Genomic DNA, 20,462 nt, shown 5'->3' with positions numbered 1-20,462 from the left:
GTAAAGCCGAGCGTGTCACAGTGTTCCCTATTTACGCGACACGCACTCCCTACAATCATTTGCCCTCCCATCCTCATCATCAACCCACTTGTTCCTTCTTCCCGGGTTTTCATACTAACTGGTCCCCATCTCATTTTTTATCCTTTGTGGTCCAGTAATTTACATTTATTTGCCACTCTATTGTTTGCTTTTAATGAACAAAGCAGACTCTTCATCATTGCTCTCTTATTAAATGTCCATATCACGTTAGGTGATAGCTAAAATTACCTAAAAGTCCCTTTTCCTTTGGTACCTTTTCTTTTTAAATCTAGATAGAGTGCATTGCACGTGGTTCCTTTCAAAATTATTTTCTTTTAAATTTCTATTTCATTTTTGCTAGACCACGGCAAGTGGATTACTCCTAACCGAACTCAATGTTCCGGGGTCTTAAAAAGTTAGACTCATTTAAAACGGGTCATTAAGAACTGAAATCGTAAAACCAAATAGTCAAAAACTCGGGATACTCAAACCGAAATTGAAACCGATTATTATGATTTTGATATATGAAATTTAGTATTATATTACATTTAAGATAATCAAACTCGTACATTATAATATAAAATATATTTTTTACATGTAAAAATCTATAGTATAATAGTGAATGTGTGTTGTTAAATATATATTTTATAACAATACGTTAAACAAGTGTATCATAGATGTTAATAATAATATCAATATGTATATTATGAATTAACTAATACATTTTATATTTATTAGTTTATGCACGTGTATATTTAAATATAATACACATGTTTGATATATTGTGGTACACGCACTTATTATAAACCAATATGTAGTATTTACATTATAAATTAGTGATGAAATAATATAATTGTAAGACACATGTACTTGCATATTCGATTTAAAATACGAGTTAATATACGTGTACAAATATATGTGTATGCACGTAAAATATATCAAAATAAATAAATATATGTGATTGCATGTGTACGTGATCGAGTTAATATATACAAGGAAACAAATTTATGTGTATGCACATAAAAAAAAATCAAAATTTTGGGGTTAGATATTTAGTTATTTTGATTTCTATATCAAAGTTTGAAATTATCATATGAATGGTAAATGTTTTAACGTATATAATTGATATATGTTAATAGATTGATGTAAATATGATTGTTGATACATCACTACTTATACATAAAATATTGTAGGAAAAAAAAAAGTTTTATTATTTAAATTATTGAAATTATTTAATAATCATAATAAATAATAAATACTTGAATTAGAACCGAAACTAATAAAAAAAAAAACTGTGGGTTTTGATGATTTTGGGTCGGGTTTTATAATTCTCATACTAAAACTGTTGAGAACCGAAACCGATAGAACCGCAAATAATAAAATCCAAACCAAAACTGCTAAAATCCAACCCCAAAACTGACCCGTTAGCACCCCTAACCGCAACACTTTGTATAAACTTTGTACTCAGATATTTGTCCTCACAACTCAAGAGATTATTGCCCAGTGAACAACTAACCAAGCTCAATTTATTGTTAATTCAGCTCAATAGTATTATAAAGGAAAAACAATGTATAATGCTATAACAAAATTTTATGTTCAATTTTGAAAAAACATGTAAAATCATTTTAATATTCTTTAAATTGTTACTAAAATTTGCCCCCTGATTGTAGAGTAGTACAACAGAGTGTGCATTGCAGTTTGCAGGCACCTACTCTGCGAAGTTTCCACATATTGCAAATATGCAATCCACAAGAATCTGACCAGTTTGCGATTATAAGTCGAGATATTTAACTTGAAAATGAACACTTGTAGACTTTAATAAATAAATAAAAACCTCATTATTTCTCTGTTGAATAAAAATCTCTTGTCATTACAACGATTTATGAGGAATTATTATAGTGCATGAGCATCTCTATCTAACATCTCATTAGTCCTCACCTATTCACCATTGCGAAAGAATTCCTTTCTATATATCCAAAGAGCACATTTTCTAAAAGGTGCAGACTATATGTAAGACATTATCTAAATTTTGTGTGTTTAAAGAAAACTACTGAGGTTATATAGGTCAAACAATTGGTTAATTAGATAGCTTTAAATCCAAGCGCATGGAATGAAGAAGAGAAGTAGAAAAAATTATGATTACTATGATTATGAAAATCCGGCAAAATGTCGGGTGATGATTAAGTGTCCCCACGAGTGCGTGCTAGCTGTCCCACGTGTCCCCTCCTTGCCAATTATCACCTCTAGGAAGCTATCCGACAACACTTTATCAGGGCCTCTATTTTCTCTTTCCTTCCGGTCCGTACGAGACTCACTTCCCATGTGATTGGCACGAGATTTTGGTCCCACTTATCTTCAATTTTCATTTGCTTCCTCATTTGTCCCATTGATTTTCACACTCAATTCCAATTTCCAATCACCATCACCCTCACCCTCACATACAAAGTTGAGATCTGGTTCGATTTCGAATCTGTTTTTATTTTTTCATGCCAAAAAAGTATTTGTACCCGACCCATTTTTTACATCATGCATCACCAATCATGATTCAAGATTCCTCTAGCTAGTTGTTTAGGTTCAAATATCATTGTCAATTTTAAGTGACAATGTCAAGAGATTTTAGTTTTCAAAATTATCTTTATAATTTTATCTTTGGTAAAATCGTTTAGAAATTTACGTGAACTAGGTAACTGCAATACTGCATGTATGTGTAATAAGTTAATGACTAATAAGGTTAATTTAGTTGGTGAAATGTTAAAAAATGCACTTTTTTTTCGCTCATAATCTCATATGATAATTCCCAAGTATTGTGATAATCCACTCCACCATGTTAAACACCGTACTGTAAAACACTTTTAAAATATGCATTCAAACTAACTAATACATCAGTTAAATTGTATTCAAACCAGAGAAAAATTACTTAACTAGCTAACGCTGCCATGTATTCAAACAAATTACATCAGTTAAAATGTATTTAATAATTACTCTACATTAAAACAATGAGTATTATTCCTATTTTGTGAAGCTAGCAACTGTGTTTGATACTTTGATTTCAATGGAGAATTTTAACTTTATTGAGCATATATCAAGGAAAAGTGTGATTACGTTTTTGGTGTTTTTCTTTCTTTTTTCTTTTCGATAATTTTTTTGGGCCTGAATCTTGACATCTTCTACTTGCAAATTATTAAATTTAGCTAGCGGTATCGTTACAATCGGACAAAAACGTTTGTCAACCCAAAAGCCCCATAGGTAGGTCTACTGGTTATATGCAATATATGTATACCTCAAGTATTAAAGTTTTTTGCATTGGCAAAGTTGTTGAGAAGAATTGAGCACTTTTCAGGAACATTTTCCATGAAAAGAGTGGAAATCCGCAAAATTTGGCATTCTGTTTTTATGATGAATGCAATACAGGGAATGAATTAGAAGATTAAGTACTTGTAACACTCGACTAGTTTTTTATCCATCGAGCTTTAACGAAAATAAGCCAAGCTTAAGTATATTAAAGCTAGACGAAGCTCGACTCAAACACCAACCTACATACTCTGATAAACTTATTGAGTTACTCAAGATTTCTGACTCAATCGAACTTTCTTGAACTGCACCCCCATTTGAAAAAAGAATTAGACTTAACTCCAAAATTTATGGAAATTAGGTTTGCCCCCTCCAGACTCACTCACCGTCTCAGTCAACATATTTTGACCGTTATTTCATAGTCAAGGAAGTTGAAATATTTTGAATACAATTTTCGTTGAAAAATTACCAAAATGATTCATTGGTTTTATAAAGGGCGCGGTATTTACACCTCTACTAATGGGATTAGCACCCTTTTGACAAATTCTCAAGTATTAGCACTCCTCCATTAATTGTATAAATTGACGTACACCCCTACACCCCTCCACTATCACGACAACAAACTTCCTCAATTTTTATATACTCGCGCATGTCACGGTGTTCAAAATTTGTAGTGAAAAAAGAAAAAAATTATTCGTAGCAATTCACCGTCGTAGAATGTGGAAACTCACGACAACCCGCTGCCATGGAATGTCGGATTTCGCGACAACTCACTATCATAGAAATATTAGGCATGTGGGGTGTAAAAGGACACATAGGGAATAACTATTATTGTTCTAGAATTTAGGGTTTAGTAAGAGAATATATTAATAAGAGATTAAAAAATAATTACAAAAAAAAATAATGTACTACTTTGTCGTTAATTAATTACTTTCTTAGAGCTAGTCAAATCTGGAATATAAAATATGGCTAAATCTATGGTGCGCGAGATGTATGGTGCGCCATTACATCTCGCCCACTCATACCAAGGGTGCGTGTATATTTAATGACAAAAGTACTGATCCATAGGCCCATAATTACCTGCGCACCATACGACCTGCGCACTGAAGACATGCTCATAAAATATTAGGAGCCTCCCATTTATAAATATATGGGGTTTTCCTTCATACACTAACTTCTCGTGATTCCCTAAAGTAGCTCCTACCTTTGCAGCGACATCAGCTGTGAAGTTAGCCTCACGCCACGTATGAGATAGTACAAGATACTATACCCTTGACTTGCAGGCTGCCCATCTACTTTGCATTTTCCATGGAATAGCTTCATAACTAAAAGCAGAAATAGCCGCCTGTGAGTCTGATTCCACCCAAAGGTGTAACCAGTTTCGAGCAATGGCAATCTCTATGCTTCCTACTATAGTTGCGCATTCAGCAAATAAGTTAGTTTTGATACCAATCCTCATACTGCAGACAGACCACAAGTGCATCTCTATAAGCAGCTCCCCATCCAGCATGACCAAGATTTCCAAAGCTTGAACCATCAACATTGATTTTCAATACTGGTGGATGTGGCGCAAGCCATTTGCATTGACTAATCCTTGGTGCACGCCCAAGCTTTCTCCAAACCCCCCATTTTGACAGCAACACTTTGTCTGGGTATGAATCTCTCATGTAACCTCTTGATAAATGTGCCGCAATATTGACGTGCAGACAGATGTATTGTTTACAAAATGCCACATTACACTCTAAATCCTCAAAGTGCATTATGGTGCAATTAAATCATTCTTCAACCTTCTTCTACTAGGGGTAGATAAATTAAATCACAAAATTTTGATGCGCTTGTGCAATTTGGTGCAAAAAGATGGAGTAGAGACATGCGTGTTTTGAAATGATACAAAATGCCGTAACAATAAGAAAATTTTCCCAATTATATGAAATTGGACTACGTACTTGATAAATAAGGATCATCAACCTCATCAATATGGCTGACATTGGGTTGGATCGGTCTGATATATGAATTTCCAGAACCGTTCCGTTTTCAATAATGTAGGACTATAACCGGACCGAACCCGATTAGATATTTGAGTTAGAGAATCAAAACCGAACTGAAAACTTTTTCTTGATTCCGAATTTGTTCTGTTCCAAACCAATAACCTTAATTTGGACCGGATGGACCGGTTTTTTTTTTTTTGTAATTGGATACTAATTTCTGTTATATAAATATTATTTTTTTTTTGCAAAATATAAATAAACGTACATAAATCCAAAAGCCATAGCATATTAATTAAACATGAAAAGTTTCATTCCTTAATCAAAAGTCATTACAAGAGCTTACAACCTTGAATTCATAAACTCTTGTTTAGTATTTTCAAAAACCTGTTACTAAAGCTTATTACAAACAAAAAAAATATATCACTAGGAACTCTGCATACATTATCTATTTGTTGAATCTTTATATAGTGAAATAATTTTGAAAGAATAAGGTTCAAATTTTCAAACTGATCGGCCCATAACGGTTTGATACACATACTTAATTTATAACCAATCCAATAAGAGTCCGGTTCTGATTTTCAAGAACCAGAACCGGTCTAACATGCTAACTAAATATCCCACTTTTATTGGTTCGGACCGGATCGGGTCTCGATTCTTACCTAACCTATTGCCAGCCCTACAACTCATACTCATCAAATGTTTGACTCTAATACAAAATCAATTATAAAATGTGTCAACCAACTCAGAGTGCAATCCAAACACGAAGATTAGATGTTTCTTTAGAATCTGTATGAACCCATTTTCATACCATTGATCTTGTATGTCACCTTTGATGAATAGTGATCAGCTCAAGTGGGTGGAAATGATTGAGAAATCAAATTGATTTGTTCTCTTTAGTTTTAAACTAAGATGGGGAAAGAGGTCATTTGAATTGATCGGCTGAACCCATTTGGATTGCCTACGTACTCTCTTATCGGGGGATCAAGTCGTTTCGTAGTTCTTATTTTCTCTCCTCTCTATTCCTTATTTTCTTGTTTCTGGAGTAGCCTCCTCTTTAATTTCTTCTTCTCTCTCTTTTCCTCCTCTTTAATTTCTTCTTCTCTCTCTTTTCAATCCTATTTTTTTTATAGACTTTATACTCTTCTCTAAGTCTTCTCCTAGCTCTTGATCATTCTTTTCCATCTCATAGTCCAAAGTTACCCTCTTGTCTCTCTTTATCATTTTGAATTAAGTTCGTGTGTTCCCATCTCATTCAAGTATTATATTTTAGGTCTTTTATATGTGATGTCACAATATGGCTACTACAGAATCCATACTAAATGGATAAAAATGCCAACGTAACGTATTAATCATATAAGTAGATGTTAAAGTGTCAACTTCACCAAAAAAAAAAAAAAGTTAAAGTGGCTATATAGTATATACACTTTTATTGATAGGAGACAATTACATTATATGTGACGAAAATAGCTATAAGTATCAATTAGTTCTCAAGGAACCGAAAACCTGGAGCGCGATGTCAGTTGTATGATTTGTCAATTGTTAATGAGTCCTGATAAAGAGAGATTGATCTCTCCACTATGGAGAGATCTAGCCAAATAGTCGTTAGATAGGAAACTACCATATCCCTAAAAGAGCATGTCTCACTAAGTTGGCAACTGTTTCGTGGGCCATAGACAAGACAAAAAGCAAAATAAACTTTGAATACCCTCGTCTTCTTTCTCATTCTTTCTTTTAACATTTTCTTTAGTAAAAATCTAATGCTGAATTGGTTCTTATTCATCTAGCAATCAAGACCTAAAACATAAATTAAAGGGGAGTTTGCAAAAAACTGGGGGATTGCTTATTTATTTCTATCTATTTAATTTCTTGCACTTCTTAACGTTGGACGGATAGTTGAAGCATTCTTAAAAGCTTCACACTGAAAGAACTTGACAAGTGCAAATTTCAAAAGTAATTAGTAAGGTGGAGTTAATTAAACATTTTATTATGGTATATATGTAACAAGAAATATGGAGGAAAGTGGGTGTATTTTTCAAATGAAAAATGAAATATAGAGAGAAGAGTGGAATAAAACTGTAAGACAGTGAAAAAAGAGAGAAGAAAATGACCGAATCTTTTGTTGAAATATTTTTTTTTTGTGTTTTATTTTCCTGTCTTTGCTGACTCAGCATTTTTGAGATGTGTACACTCTATCTCACGACCCTTACTAAAGTGCGCTCCATTTGGAAGAGAGATTGATCTCTCCTTATCACTTGCCATTGTTAATAGCTGGCTCCGAATTGATCCAGACCCATTTTGTCCCAAGACACAATTATAAGTTTCATCTGATGAACTGATGAAAGATGACCCACATGGTCTAATGGTCCTGTCTATGTTTTATCTCATTATTATCATCATCATCATCTCCAATGATGAAAATTCATTCTCTCTAAGGTCAATTTTGTAACTTCCTTACGTCCCCACTTGCGCATCCTATCATTTCCACACATGTGAATCCTACGGGTTAGAATAAAAAAACCAATCATAGACAGCTAAGAGCACGTGTGTCCATATCAACGCACACGTGCACATGCGGTCAAACTTCAGCAAAGATCTAGTCAAAATCTCATAACAAAAATCATTGCCATTTTATTATCCCTTTTTATTCTCTTTCGCTGTATTGGTCGAAAACATATCAGAACATATGTACGACTCATTTCTAACTGTTAGAACAATCTCATCTTCATTCTCAGCCGTTGATCAAAAGATGACTTTTTGTCCTCACGTGGGTTTCCAATGTTGACGTGGTTGCACGTGGCGTGTTAAATAAGAAATCTAGATTTCACCTCGAAGGTTGTGGTGTTAGTGGGACCTATCTGTCTGGCCCCATGTGATTTTGTTAGCTGGTAATCATGTGGACTTGAGGTTTAGCCGTTTAGGGAATCGTTGGTTTAGACAGTTAAGAATGAGTTATAGTTTCAGTTAAACCAAATTTGATTGCACGTGTGGTGTACGGATACAAGCGTTTTCGGTCTTTTTATTTTCTCTTGACGCTTTTGACCATGGTTTGTGTATCGAATGTCAGAGGTAATGTGAAGGACAATTTTGGGTATAGCTTTGGAGGTTCTAGGAGTGCACATTTCTCTGATTAGTTTAGTACGCTAATTATTTTTTTTTACCGAAAAAGATATAATAAACTTTTCTTTCTTGGGTTATGGAATGGGTATAATTAAGTGAAATTGACAGAGCAAGCACATGACCATTTGTTGGATTTTATAATTTCTTAGCTTAGTCATACCTAATCATTTACTGATCTTATGATTAGTTTTTATAATAGTTTTCTCGCTGCCTTCGAATTAAATCAAGTTGTCGGGTTTGTTTCTATTTTTAATATTGTTAAATCAGTTATATGTTTTTTTAATCAAAGGAGTAATAAGAGACATTTTTTTTCTTATGTAGCATGTAGCCTTGTACAGTTGTACCATCTCTAAGTTGGTTCGGAGTTCAAAACTTCAGACCTTACTGAATAGGCAAGAGGTCATTTCATTGTTTAAAAATTTTGTATGACTCCCATTTTAGGACGTTTGTTTAGGGGGCCAAAAGCTCGGCCCTAGACACATTTTTCAAAGTTTGTCTTAGCCTGTCAGGACTCGAGCTAAATCACTTTTAAGATTTCTAAGGCCCAAAAGAGAAGAATACAAGAGAAAAAAGTTTCTCTTTCAAAAAGACTATCATGACTGCTTCACTTGAAAAAATAAATGCTTCTTGGCATGTATATACAACAGACATTTTGAGGGTGGTCGGGCATTGTGGATCACATTTTTCAGAAAGTACCAGTAAAACTTTTTATAAGTAAAAAGGAGTCTGTAATTGTTCTAAATACATTAACACAGTACAGAAGGGGCATGTTGCTACTTATGTACATCCACAAGAATAGTCGAAAATCAAACTGTGTTGATGGTGTCAGAAAGGGAACGCAAGATACACCCTAAGCCTGCTTTTTCTGTCAACTTCTCATGAATCCGGAGGCACTGCTCACAGGTGGGGCGGTCTCCAGTGGCCAAACCTCTATATAAATACCTGTAAGATACAAAAACGATACCATACTAATGTCAGCATAACGTCGTTAAAGGCAATCTCCAGTAACCAAACGTATTTGCATCTATTCAAATTCATTTTATAGAGTTGCAAGGTCTCTCTATGAACAATACATACATAATTTAATTAAGTGATCGTAATGATAGAGGCCCATCTTGCTTCAATGGAAAGAATTGCAGGCTGCAAAACACGAGTGCTGTTTATTACAGTCTTCTTTGTCTTGGACAAGGGTAAGTCCAAAGTTATTCGCGATTTGCAGTCTGCATTCCTTTTTAATATGTTGAACATGTAAGATAGCTACAATATTTACATACAGACTTTAACATACAAATAGACTGAGACATAACAATAAAAATACTGACTATCCACAGATCACAAGAATCAATTAAAACAGAAGAATATATATAAAAAAAAAGTTGCACCGTCCTATTCAAAAGTTTGCGTGTGAGTGGGGGGAGGGGAATGCAACAATTAGCAGTAGATGAAAGCAATTGCATACTACGCTTTCCCCAAAAAATATCTCTCAACTAGAGATTAATACTGATTTAGATTGAGCAATAAATGCTTTCTTTCCCTAAATCTAAACCAATATTATTCAAAAAAAAAAGTTGCCTCGGGTTCCCCAATTGTGAAATAAAAAATAATGATTAACATTTAAGTGAAGATGTTTCTTTGGTTTTCATATCTCCTATATCAGGAAAAGCAATGATATGCAATTTTTTCTCCAAAAAGTTTCTTTGGTTTACACATTTCCTATATCAGGAAAAATAGTCAAATGCAAAATTTTCTCCAAAAGATATTTTCCAATAGTAGATATCAACCAAAGTATTGTATTCCGGAATCTGGATTAGATGATCTTTCTTCAGAAATTGACCATTCATCACCATCCAAAATCATATCCCATTCCCCGCTTTGTGGATAATGAATTTAATGAAGTTCAACCTAAACATTGACTTTAGTTTCAGAATCTGAAACCTTGAGGTTAAGACAATAAGACAATATGCAACTCCACCATCCAAATGCTTTACAGCCATTCTTCTACATAAACTATAAGATTCTTAGTTTCTTACCAAGAAGGCTACAAACGTTTCAGAAAATATATAACATTAAAAACAAACAAAAAAAAACAGTAAACGAGGAATCTCATTGAACCCAAAAACAAAAGTTGGACAAAGCAGCTTACTGGAGTACTGTACAGTAAAGCACAATAAAGGGAAACAAAGCAATTATCCTTGATCTTGGATAGCCAAGCCACCATACAATAGTCATCACAAGATCGCAAAAGATGTTTCTAAAACTAATTGTTGGGTAACCCTCATAGGATTAATGAAAATACGAAAACAGTACACGGTAAAATTGGAGGTTCCCCTTTGATGAGTTAGTCTTTGACAACTACCAACAAGTAAAGTAGACTCGACAACATAATGCAATAGGTCTCCTTGCACCCCAAGGATACAAAACAAAGGGAGCGTTAGCCCGTGTCCAGACTTAGTGGGTTCTGGTTTAACTTGTATTTGGGTGTACTCAAACAAGGGCTAATTGCACCCATACTAACACTTTTTTTAATAAAAAGATAACTTATTATGTGCGTAAGAGTTAATTGTCTTTACACCTAACCCTAGAAAGAGATTGTGACTGCCATTGTTACGTCTCTCAAGCTTGGTGATGCATTTTATTTCTTTTTCCATTATTGGTCAAGGCAAGTTTTCATTCACTTGTAGATCTCCTTCTTGTTCATTTTCAGGGTAGGAACTAATTTCATGCTATATATTTGTTGATCTAGAGGTTTCATATGACGTTATTTACTACTATTTTGAATCAAAATAAAAAATTTAACTAAGTATGCTCGCATAAAACTATTGAGATCATACGACCCTACTACATTTTGGCCAAACTAGAACAGATGAGCCCCATTACTGTTAAGCCCGTCCCTAATTGTGTACAAAACTACCACACTTGTAGCATATATTTGGGAAAGGGAACAACAAGAACGGGCCCATCCGATCCAATTTGGTCCAAAATGGTGTGGTGTAGTATGATATCAATAGTTTTATGCCAGCATGCTTAGTTAAATTATTTATACAGATTGCTTAGGACTAAATCTGCCATATTTTTCTAAAGTTTACATTTTCTGATCATTTTGATATCTGTTTACCTTGAAAATTTTACTATTGTTAGATATCTTACAAATAAAGAACAAGTCAAAATTTTAGTAGAACCTCGGATGTAAAACATTAAATATTTAAGTTCATCAAGAATATATTTTCAATGTGATGAGTGTCTTCCCTATATTATTTTGCCCTTCAAAATTCAGAATGTTTAGACGTGTCTAACTTCAAATATTAAGTACCATTTGGGACACATTTAAGAGTCTCCTTGATGTTATTTTGCTCTGATTTTTTTTATGTCGTAGTTGACTTATGGATGCTCAACATGGCAAAGTTTCAATGTAGAACTAGGAATATAAAATAAAACAATTTTAATGGCAATGTTTGTCGAAAATTCCATAAGTATGGGTAATATGTGTACGTATCTCACGCATACCCTTTCAGACATGACACAGTTGGAGAGAACACATACCCTTGCTAACGGAAAAAGATATTTCAAAACCTTACCATCAAATTGTTTATTTTAAATTTGGAGTTCTACAACTGAAATATTCTAAAACTATGATATGTTCAACATTCACAAGTCAATAACTACAGTAAGGTTTTCAAAGAAAAATAACATCCAAAAGACTCTTAGACCTGAAATATATCTAAAATGGTATTTATATAATATTTGAAGTTAGACACATCTAATTATCCAAATGTTTTGAATTTTGGGTATGTTCTTCACTTACTATTACAGGATATCCAACTGCAGTAAACATTTTTTAGCAAAGTCATGTAGTAAACATAAGCATTTTATACCCAAGGGCCTTGTAAGGTGCCTTGCTGGATGGGTATCCCAAGGAAACATACCCAAAAAGGAATGGACACATGGAATGTGAGATGATGGGGCTAATGGAGGGCTAGGATGAACATATGTATAAAAAGGAAGAGATTAGGGATTAGAGAGGAGAGATTACGATGGCTTGATCTCCTGGAGACAGAAGTACATAGGGAACCTGTAGAACGGCACAACCATTTCAATCTACTACATTCTTCCCAATTTACACCAATTCTGCAATCTGCATTTGCCTTGAAATTCACTAATCCTCCACAATGCTGCTTTTATTCATGATCTTCACAAAAAGGCAAGTACTATCAAGTGTGCCTAAACAATGCTGGGATTTTATTGCCATGATTGGCAAACTAAAACCGCTTTTAAAGTATCTTGTTCTCAGCTCAATCACGGTGTTTATGCCGTTTCAGAACGTTGATATTGATTATTATGTGTCAAATTTATTCTTTCCCTTTCTGGAGATCTAAAAACCAGTTATTAGGTATTGATTTTAGTTACACCAACTGGTGCTCTTTAATGTTCTACTTTCCACGAACAATAACACATTAGATGTTCAACCTAGTCAACTCCTACATAAAAAATCCTAAATAATGTTCCCTATTTCCACTTCTCTATATCAAATATCCTCTCAAACAACTACATGCATAGTTATCAACTTATCAATATCGTACGATACACGATACAATACGTATCATATTGAAAGCAAATTGATACGTATCACACTAGTGTATCGAAAGTTTTATGTATCGCACGATACAAGGAGCATATCGTACGATACGATACATGATACATTCTGTATCAAGCGATGTATTTCAAACACATGAAATGTTAAAAACAATTATCCGAAGAAAATGAGTTTTTAAGATTTATTTAGTTTTTTCTTCTCCTTTCTAAGCCTTAGAAAGTCATCTAAGGTTTTAGGATATGATAAAGCAACAACTAGCTTACTCATCCAATAGCTAGCCTATCCCTTTATGTTTAATACTAATTTGGGCCTAGTGGATGAAAATGATGACATTTTGTACCATACACTAGTATTGTGTGTGATAAGACTATATTTGTACAAAACTTACGTACACATGCACAAACACATATAAAACTATAACCATGAGTCTTCACTCTTCAATCCTTAATACCCTTTCCTGGAAAGTATGAATTTATTGCATATATATATATATTCAAATAACTCATATATACATATTTATAATTAATTAAAAAAACCAATATCTTACGATACACGATACGATATGCAAAAAATGAAAAACGATATATGATACGATATACAATTTGACAACTATGCCTACATAGAGGTGTCCACGGTTCGGTTCGGTTCGGTTCGGTTCCCACTATGATTCTAGACCGAACCATACTCATCGGTTTAGAAAAATTTAAACCGAAACCGGGTCTTAGGCAAAACCGATTTAAACTGAACTGGCAAAATCAGTTCGGTTTTGGTTTTAAAACCGTAATAGCCCAAAACAGAAAGCCCAAATGTTTTGTCTAATTAAGTTCAGAATTCTTTAAGGCTCGTCGCAAAATGTGTAAGCCTAAAAAAAAAATAAGCCCAATTGTTTAGCTTTTAGGCCCGTTTTTTGTAAGCCTCAACATTAAATTCGAGTAAGGCCACTCCTGCTTTAGCCAAACTAACATCTTTATACAATTTGTATAACACAATGATTGTCTTTTAGTCAATGTGGGACTAACCGCTAGCTATTTCTCAGTTCTCACAACAGATGCACATATCTCCTTTTTTGGTTTAACACCATCAACTTAAGCACTTTCACTTTCTTTCTAAACACATCTTTACCCACTCAATAAATGTATTCATGTGATTTCAATTGAATGTTTTTGGTTTAGATCTACTAAATAGATGAGATGTGTTAGAGTTCAACTCACTTCAAGTAGTTTAGATAAGGTATTCATGGGTCTAGATTGGTGTTCAAGTGAGTATAAATTGTGAAAATCTAATTTGGCTCTATGATTTTAATCAAAGTACAACATGTAACTCAACTCATGAAGTTTATAATTGAGTGTTCTTAGGTCGAAATTGGTGTTTAAGTTTGTATCAATTGTGTGAATTTGGTTTGGATAAACATATGCAATGGTTTAAAGTGTACTTTTATTCCAATAAATACAACATTTGTAAGAGTTTTAACTCAACTAATGGCTTTCGGAATTGGGTGTTCTTAATTAGATCTAAATTGGTGTTTGAATTGGTATCAATTGTATAAATTTAGGTTAGATCAACATATACAATGATTTAGATTGGTCATGAGTCTAATTGGGGTGTTCAAGTGGGTGTCAATTGTATAATATGAGTTTCAACTCCATTCATAGGGTTTTAAATTGGGTGTTCATAAGTTCCTACAATATTTGGTTTGGATCTTCATATATATACAAGTAATGTGTAGGGAGGATTTGAGCACCATCGGCCTTACCTTTTGTATTTTGGAGCTTAGTCCCACATCCACTAAAATAAGAACAACTCTTGGTGAACTCTTATTATATAAAGGAGTTGATGAGAGATCTAGACTAGTACCTAAGTGGTTGGGCTTTACCATGTGGACCAGTCCATTTCAAGTTGGATCACATAAATTAGCTATTTCTTCAACAACTAAATAACAAATAATAAAGTTTTAAATATATATAATATTAATAAAACGGTTCGGTTCGGTTGTTATTAATATATTTCTTCAATGGTACCGGCTTTGGAATTTAAGAACTGTGAACCGAACCAAAAGTTGTAAAAACTGAAAAAACTGGCCAGTTCGGTTCGGTTTGTCGGTTTTCAGTTTTGTGTGAACAGCCCTATGCCTACATTTTCCCCGCCCAATTCTAACTCCACAAACTGGAGTAACAATTAACAACCAAAAAATGTTAAACAGTAGCAAGTAGCAACAAAAGTGATCTTTGGGTCACTAGTTACACCTAAAAATGGCTACGTACACCTCTCTCGACCACTCAAAACCCCGAATGCGTTACAAAACGCAGCGATTTCAGCAAATTTGTGCACCAAAATTATGTAAAAAGAAACAATAAAGCATTGAGAACTCAAAAAATAAGTAACTAGCTTCATGACAATGCCATAATGTTGGTGCAATTAGCCCTTTGTATAGGTACACATACCCAAATACAAGCTAACAATTGAGCCAGCTAAGTCTCTTGGGACTTGGTTTACACCCAGGCTCCATGGGTTAACTACATAATCTGGTCAGTTCAAATGAAATTAAATTAACCATTGCTAAGCAATTTAATTATGCCATTAAGATGATGTAATATATTAGGCTATATAATACACATAAATAGATTACTAAATAAAAATAAAAGATAAAAACTTTGTAGTGAAAGAAAAAAAAAACTTCAATAGAAAAAAGAAATAGAAAAGGGTAAAACATAAGGTGGTACAGATATAAACACTTGAATGAGAAGTCGTCAACCGGCCAGGTTGTTAGAGATGGCATCAAAAGCTCTACCAATCAATTTATGATTCCAAGCCAACCAGATAAAGAATGGTGAGTTCCCTCTTAACTATTTTCACTACCATCACCACCATGAAAACTTATAGGCGAACTCCGCCACCTTTCCCTACCTAATTGACTTGGTAAATTACCATTATAGTTGTCAACTCCCAAAAATTCCACAAAGTTTTTGGGTAAAAAAACGATTATCAAGATCATACAATTTGTATTATTATAAATAGTCATACAGAATCACATGGCACAAAAATCCAGTTATTGGAGATGACGATGAATTCGATTGAAACCCAATCCATTTCAACACCAACAGCTAGGGGTGTGCACGGGTTGGTTTCAAGGCCAAACCGACCACCAAACTGACATCCATGGTTTGTACACATACATAACCGAGACCAAACCGAAATATTGGATCAGTTTTTCAGTTTGAACAGAAAAACTAAGAAGATGAAGGCAGATCCATTACAGTATCCAAACTCAAAAAATAAAAAAATGGTCATATATTAAATCAAATAAAATACAAAGAAATCATATATTCTTTGATAGTATAAAGATACTAGAAGAGATAACCCGCCCAAGTATCTTTGTTAATGGGGATGACTGGTACGGTGGTGGAATAGAGGAGTGGTGGTGGGAAAGAATGAAGGAGAAATTAAATAGAGGACTGGCTCTGGGAGCGGAGGGGGTGTGGCGGCTATGCCCTAATATTAGTACTGGTTCCCACTAGTCTATTACCTTACTTGGTTTTCCCATGTGCACTAATCGGTTTTGGAAACATAAAAAGGAAAGCATGGGAAACAATTAATAATACTGAATTGATTTTAGAAACAAATAACCAACTTGTCTTTTATGATTTAATAATACTAAATTGAATTTAGAAAGAAACCAACAAGTCAACAGCTATCTTTATGATATTACTCTATATATCCAGCAATGGTGAGTTGGGTCAGTTATTTTCAGGTTTTGCAAAATACTAACCGACCACCGAACCGACTATGTCGGTTTTACATATTATCAAACCGATCCAATCCAATGCTAATGGATAACCGACCCTATATGACTCGGTTCGGGTTGGTTGGTTTTGTCGGGTCTATCGGATTTATGCACACCCCTACCAACAGCTGCCTTCTTTGAGTTCAAGAAATCCCAAACCCAAAGACCATGATAGCAGTTTGCAAACTATGCAAGAAGTTGCCGAGGCTTTTCTCAGTCCTACAATTCAAACAATGTGCTCACTACATGTGCTATTAAATTGCTGAGTACTCGCCGAGTACTCTCTACTCGGTATCTAGCCGACCAGTGCTACGTATTACTCCCCATGAGTGATTGGGGTAAAAAAATCATCAAAAAATCGGCCAATAAGTGATTAGGCTCAGGCTAGTTAGTCGTGTGGAATAGGGCCTTTTTTTTCACATAAAAGGAAAGCTTATTTTTTGGCCCGCGACTAAACAGTTAACACCAAAAACAATTTAGGGCTTTGCCTCCAGGTCTTCTCCACTCCAGGTATGCTCTTCACTTCTTCTCCACTTTTTTTTTTTTTTTCTTCTTAATTCTTCTTCTTCTTCTTCTGTTCTTTAATCTTTGCTCACTTCTTCTTCTCCTCCTTCTGTTTTTCAGGTCTTCTCTTCTTCAGTTCTTCAATCTTCACTCACTCATTCTCCTCCTCTTTATGTCCTTCTGTTCTTCTCCTTTTTATGTTATGTTCTTCATTTCTTCTCAAGCATTCACTTCTCTCTCCACTCTCTTCTTCAGTTCTTCAATCTTCACTTCTTCTCCTCTCCTTTGTTATTTATTTTATTTTATTTTTTAACAGTCCACTCAAAGTTGTCTGTTTAGTGTTTACCGATTGATTTTTTTTTTAGAGATGTCTTCGAGAGCTTCAAATGAACCCTTTTTTTTTAACAGACCAGGGCCTTATCCATTAGGCCACAGAGTCGTTTATTGGCTTTATTATGTTGGTATATCAATGTTTTTACTTGTTAATTATATTTAAGTAATTTAACAGGTATTTGTACAGAAATATAGTGTTCAGAAAAATCGCCTGAGTAATTAGGATTAATCCCCGACTGAGTAGACCTACTCGCTCTTCGACTGAGTAGCAGCCGATTTCCGATTTAACTGCACAGCTCACTATTGTGCCTGCCTACTTCATCCTATCTCAGGAACAGGCCACCAATGAGCTAAGATTTTAGTGCTTTCATTCGCGATCTTGACAAAATGGCAAGTAGTGTCAAGTGCATTTTACCGTGATTATTGGAAAACTATAGCTGGTTTTAAGGTGTCTTATTCTCAGCTCATCACGGTGCTTATGCCTTTCCAGAATGTTTATATTGATTATTGTATGTTAAATTTGTTCTTTCTCTTCCAGCAGATCTAGAAACCCACATATTAGGTGTTGATTTTAATTAAATCAATTGATGTCCTTCAATACAGCTTCCACGAACAATAATACAGTCGATGGTCAGCCTATTATTCAACTCCTATTTCGAATATCCTACAAAGTGTTCTCTATTTCCACTCCTCTATATCAAATATCCCCTCAAACAACTCCATGTTCACCATCCAATTCTAACTCCCCAAACTAGAGTAATCATTTACATCAACAAACTGTTAAACAGTAGCAACAAAAAGGAAAGAATACCGACATATTATCGGTCTCGACCACTCAAAACCCCGAATACGTTACCATATAAACATAAACGTTGCGATTTCAGTAAATGATAATGTAGTAAAAAGTAAAGTATTCAGTGAAAGAAAACTCACTTCATGAGAATGTCATAATACTCAGGATCCAAAGAAGAGAACAATCCATCCACATCTTTAATTGCCATCATCGCTCGATGCACTGCTATCCAATTCGCCGACTATTTCAAACAAAAAACCCCAATCCTCAATATTCTCTAAACAACAAAAACTTCAAATAAATAAATAAAAGAAAGACAGAGTTTAAACAAACCTTGCATCTTTCATCTATAGTCTTTGGTGGTGATCCTTCAAGTGCTGTTTTCAATGCTTCAACTGGTTTTAACCTTAAAACAAACAAAAAAACACCAACAAAATGTTAAGTAGGGTTTTTCAGTAAAAAAAAAAAATAGTGGTTTAAGGTTTTTTTTTTAATTTTATTTACTGTTTAAGTAAGCTTTCAATTTTACGAGATTTGTGTTCAATCCTAATTATAATTGCTTCTATATTGTCTAATCCCTCTTGCCCTCCCGCCATCTCTCTCCTCTCATTTCTTCAATTAACTTATATATATATATACCAAACTATACCGCGAAATATCAAACGTGTTTCAATATACTCTCGAAATTTTTATCGGGCTTCGGATTTCAAAGGCCCGATGGACTTTGAAAAATCTAGTCAGAGAACGGGCCCTTAGGACAAATTTGCAATTTAATTTCACTTCTAGTTTTGTTTATTTAATAGACAACTCGTAAACCCAATCAAGGCCAGCCCAATTTCCCATTATCCATAAGCTCACCATGTCAAATTTGAAGGCCCAACAGTATATGGGCTAGCCCAGTGTTTAAGCCCAGCCGTAATTGTTGACTTTCTAGATAGATCCGATGGATACTGAGTGTTTTAACAAAATTGCACAAGTCTCTAAATCACTTGGATTCGCCATGTCATATTTTGTTGAAAAAGATTTTGAGTCGTCAGATAGGGCCCTTCGGCCCCACACCGTTCTATTTTGTTAGATAGATAATATTGCTCCAACATCTTTATAACAAAAATCTAGTTTTGCAAAAAATGAATTTCTGGGCATCAGACTATGGCCAATTTCACATAGTGGACAACCAACTTTTTTTGTTAACACTTTAGGCATCCAACTTTTCAATTTTAACAATGTGGGGATTCCTTCAGTTTTCCATCAAAATTTACTTAACAGTTGCATTTTTTTTTAAAAAAAAATCATCAAAAGATCAAGAAATTAATCTACGTGGCTAAATTATAATGATGTGGCAAATGTGGGAAAACAGAACGTGGGAAAACACCCAATTTCTCGTTCCTTCATAATCTTTTATCTCCAATTTGGAATTCCTCCCAATTTTGCAAAACTTAGAACCTTAAAAAACAAAAATCTCAATATTTTATCTCTAATTGGGGAAACCGCACACAATTTGCTATGCCTTCAAGTAAGTGGTTATTCTTTCCTTATTCTTTTTCCCTCTCCTTTTATGTTAGTTTATTGTGATACTGTTTAAACTATTAGTTTTAATTGAATTATTTATATTAGGTGATGAGTTTGTGTTAACACTGTGGCATGGGGGTAGATTTGATATTTATACCAAAGAATTCTATGATGAGAGGAAGAAAGATGTCCAATACTATAAGAATGGAAAAATTGAATACTACGATGAAATAGACCTTGATAAGATGTCTTACTTTGAGCTAAAGGGTATGGTTGATGACTTGAAAATAAAGGACATGACTAATATGTACTTTTGTGATCCTTTGTTACCTTTGTTGTCTGGTCTTACATTGATTAGAGATGACACACAGACAAATGAGATGATGAATATTGCTAAACTTAGAGGAAGAGTTTAGGTGTACATTGAACACTACATAGAAGAGGATGATTTGAATGAAGACGATGTTGAAAGTGATGCTGAATCTGAAAGTGATGTTGAAAGTGAGGCTGCAAGTTTGGATAATGTTTCTTCTGATG

General features: G+C 34.2%; 1 protein-coding gene across 1 annotated transcript; it reads right to left on the bottom strand.

Moving 5' to 3' along the window:
* Positions 1-9,095: 9,095 nt before the first annotated feature.
* CRK (ARP2/3 complex 16 kDa subunit (p16-Arc)) lies at positions 9,096-19,066 on the bottom strand. The gene is made up of 4 exons (XM_086566796.1): positions 18,921-19,066; positions 18,750-18,822; positions 18,557-18,657; positions 9,096-9,356 (listed from the first exon to the last, which is right to left on the bottom strand). The coding sequence occupies exons 1-4, from the start codon at positions 19,010-19,012 to the stop codon at positions 9,221-9,223; spliced, it is 402 nt and encodes a 133-aa protein (XP_086422922.1). The 5' UTR covers positions 19,013-19,066; the 3' UTR covers positions 9,096-9,220.
* Positions 19,067-20,462: the final 1,396 nt, after the last annotated feature.

Source organism: Coptis chinensis, chromosome 6 (genome assembly GCF_015680905.1).
Source record: "Coptis chinensis isolate HL-2020 chromosome 6, ASM1568090v1, whole genome shotgun sequence".
Lineage (NCBI taxonomy): Eukaryota > Viridiplantae > Streptophyta > Magnoliopsida > Ranunculales > Ranunculaceae > Coptis > Coptis chinensis.
This window is presented reverse-complemented; position numbering and strand designations above follow the sequence as displayed.

Bases quoted from the DNA above. Each gene is read 5' to 3' on its own strand.
- CRK (XM_086566796.1), bottom strand. From the start codon at position 19,012: ATGGCGGGAGGGCAAGAGGGATTAGACAATATAGAAGCAATTATAATT. The intron at 18,823-18,920 runs GTAAATAAAATT...GTTTGTTTTAAG, and splicing joins ATTGAAAGCTTACTTAAACA to GTTAAAACCAGTTGAAGCAT. The intron at 9,357-18,556 runs GTGAGTTTTCTT...TGTATCTTACAG, and splicing joins TATTATGACATTCTCATGAA to GTATTTATATAGAGGTTTGG.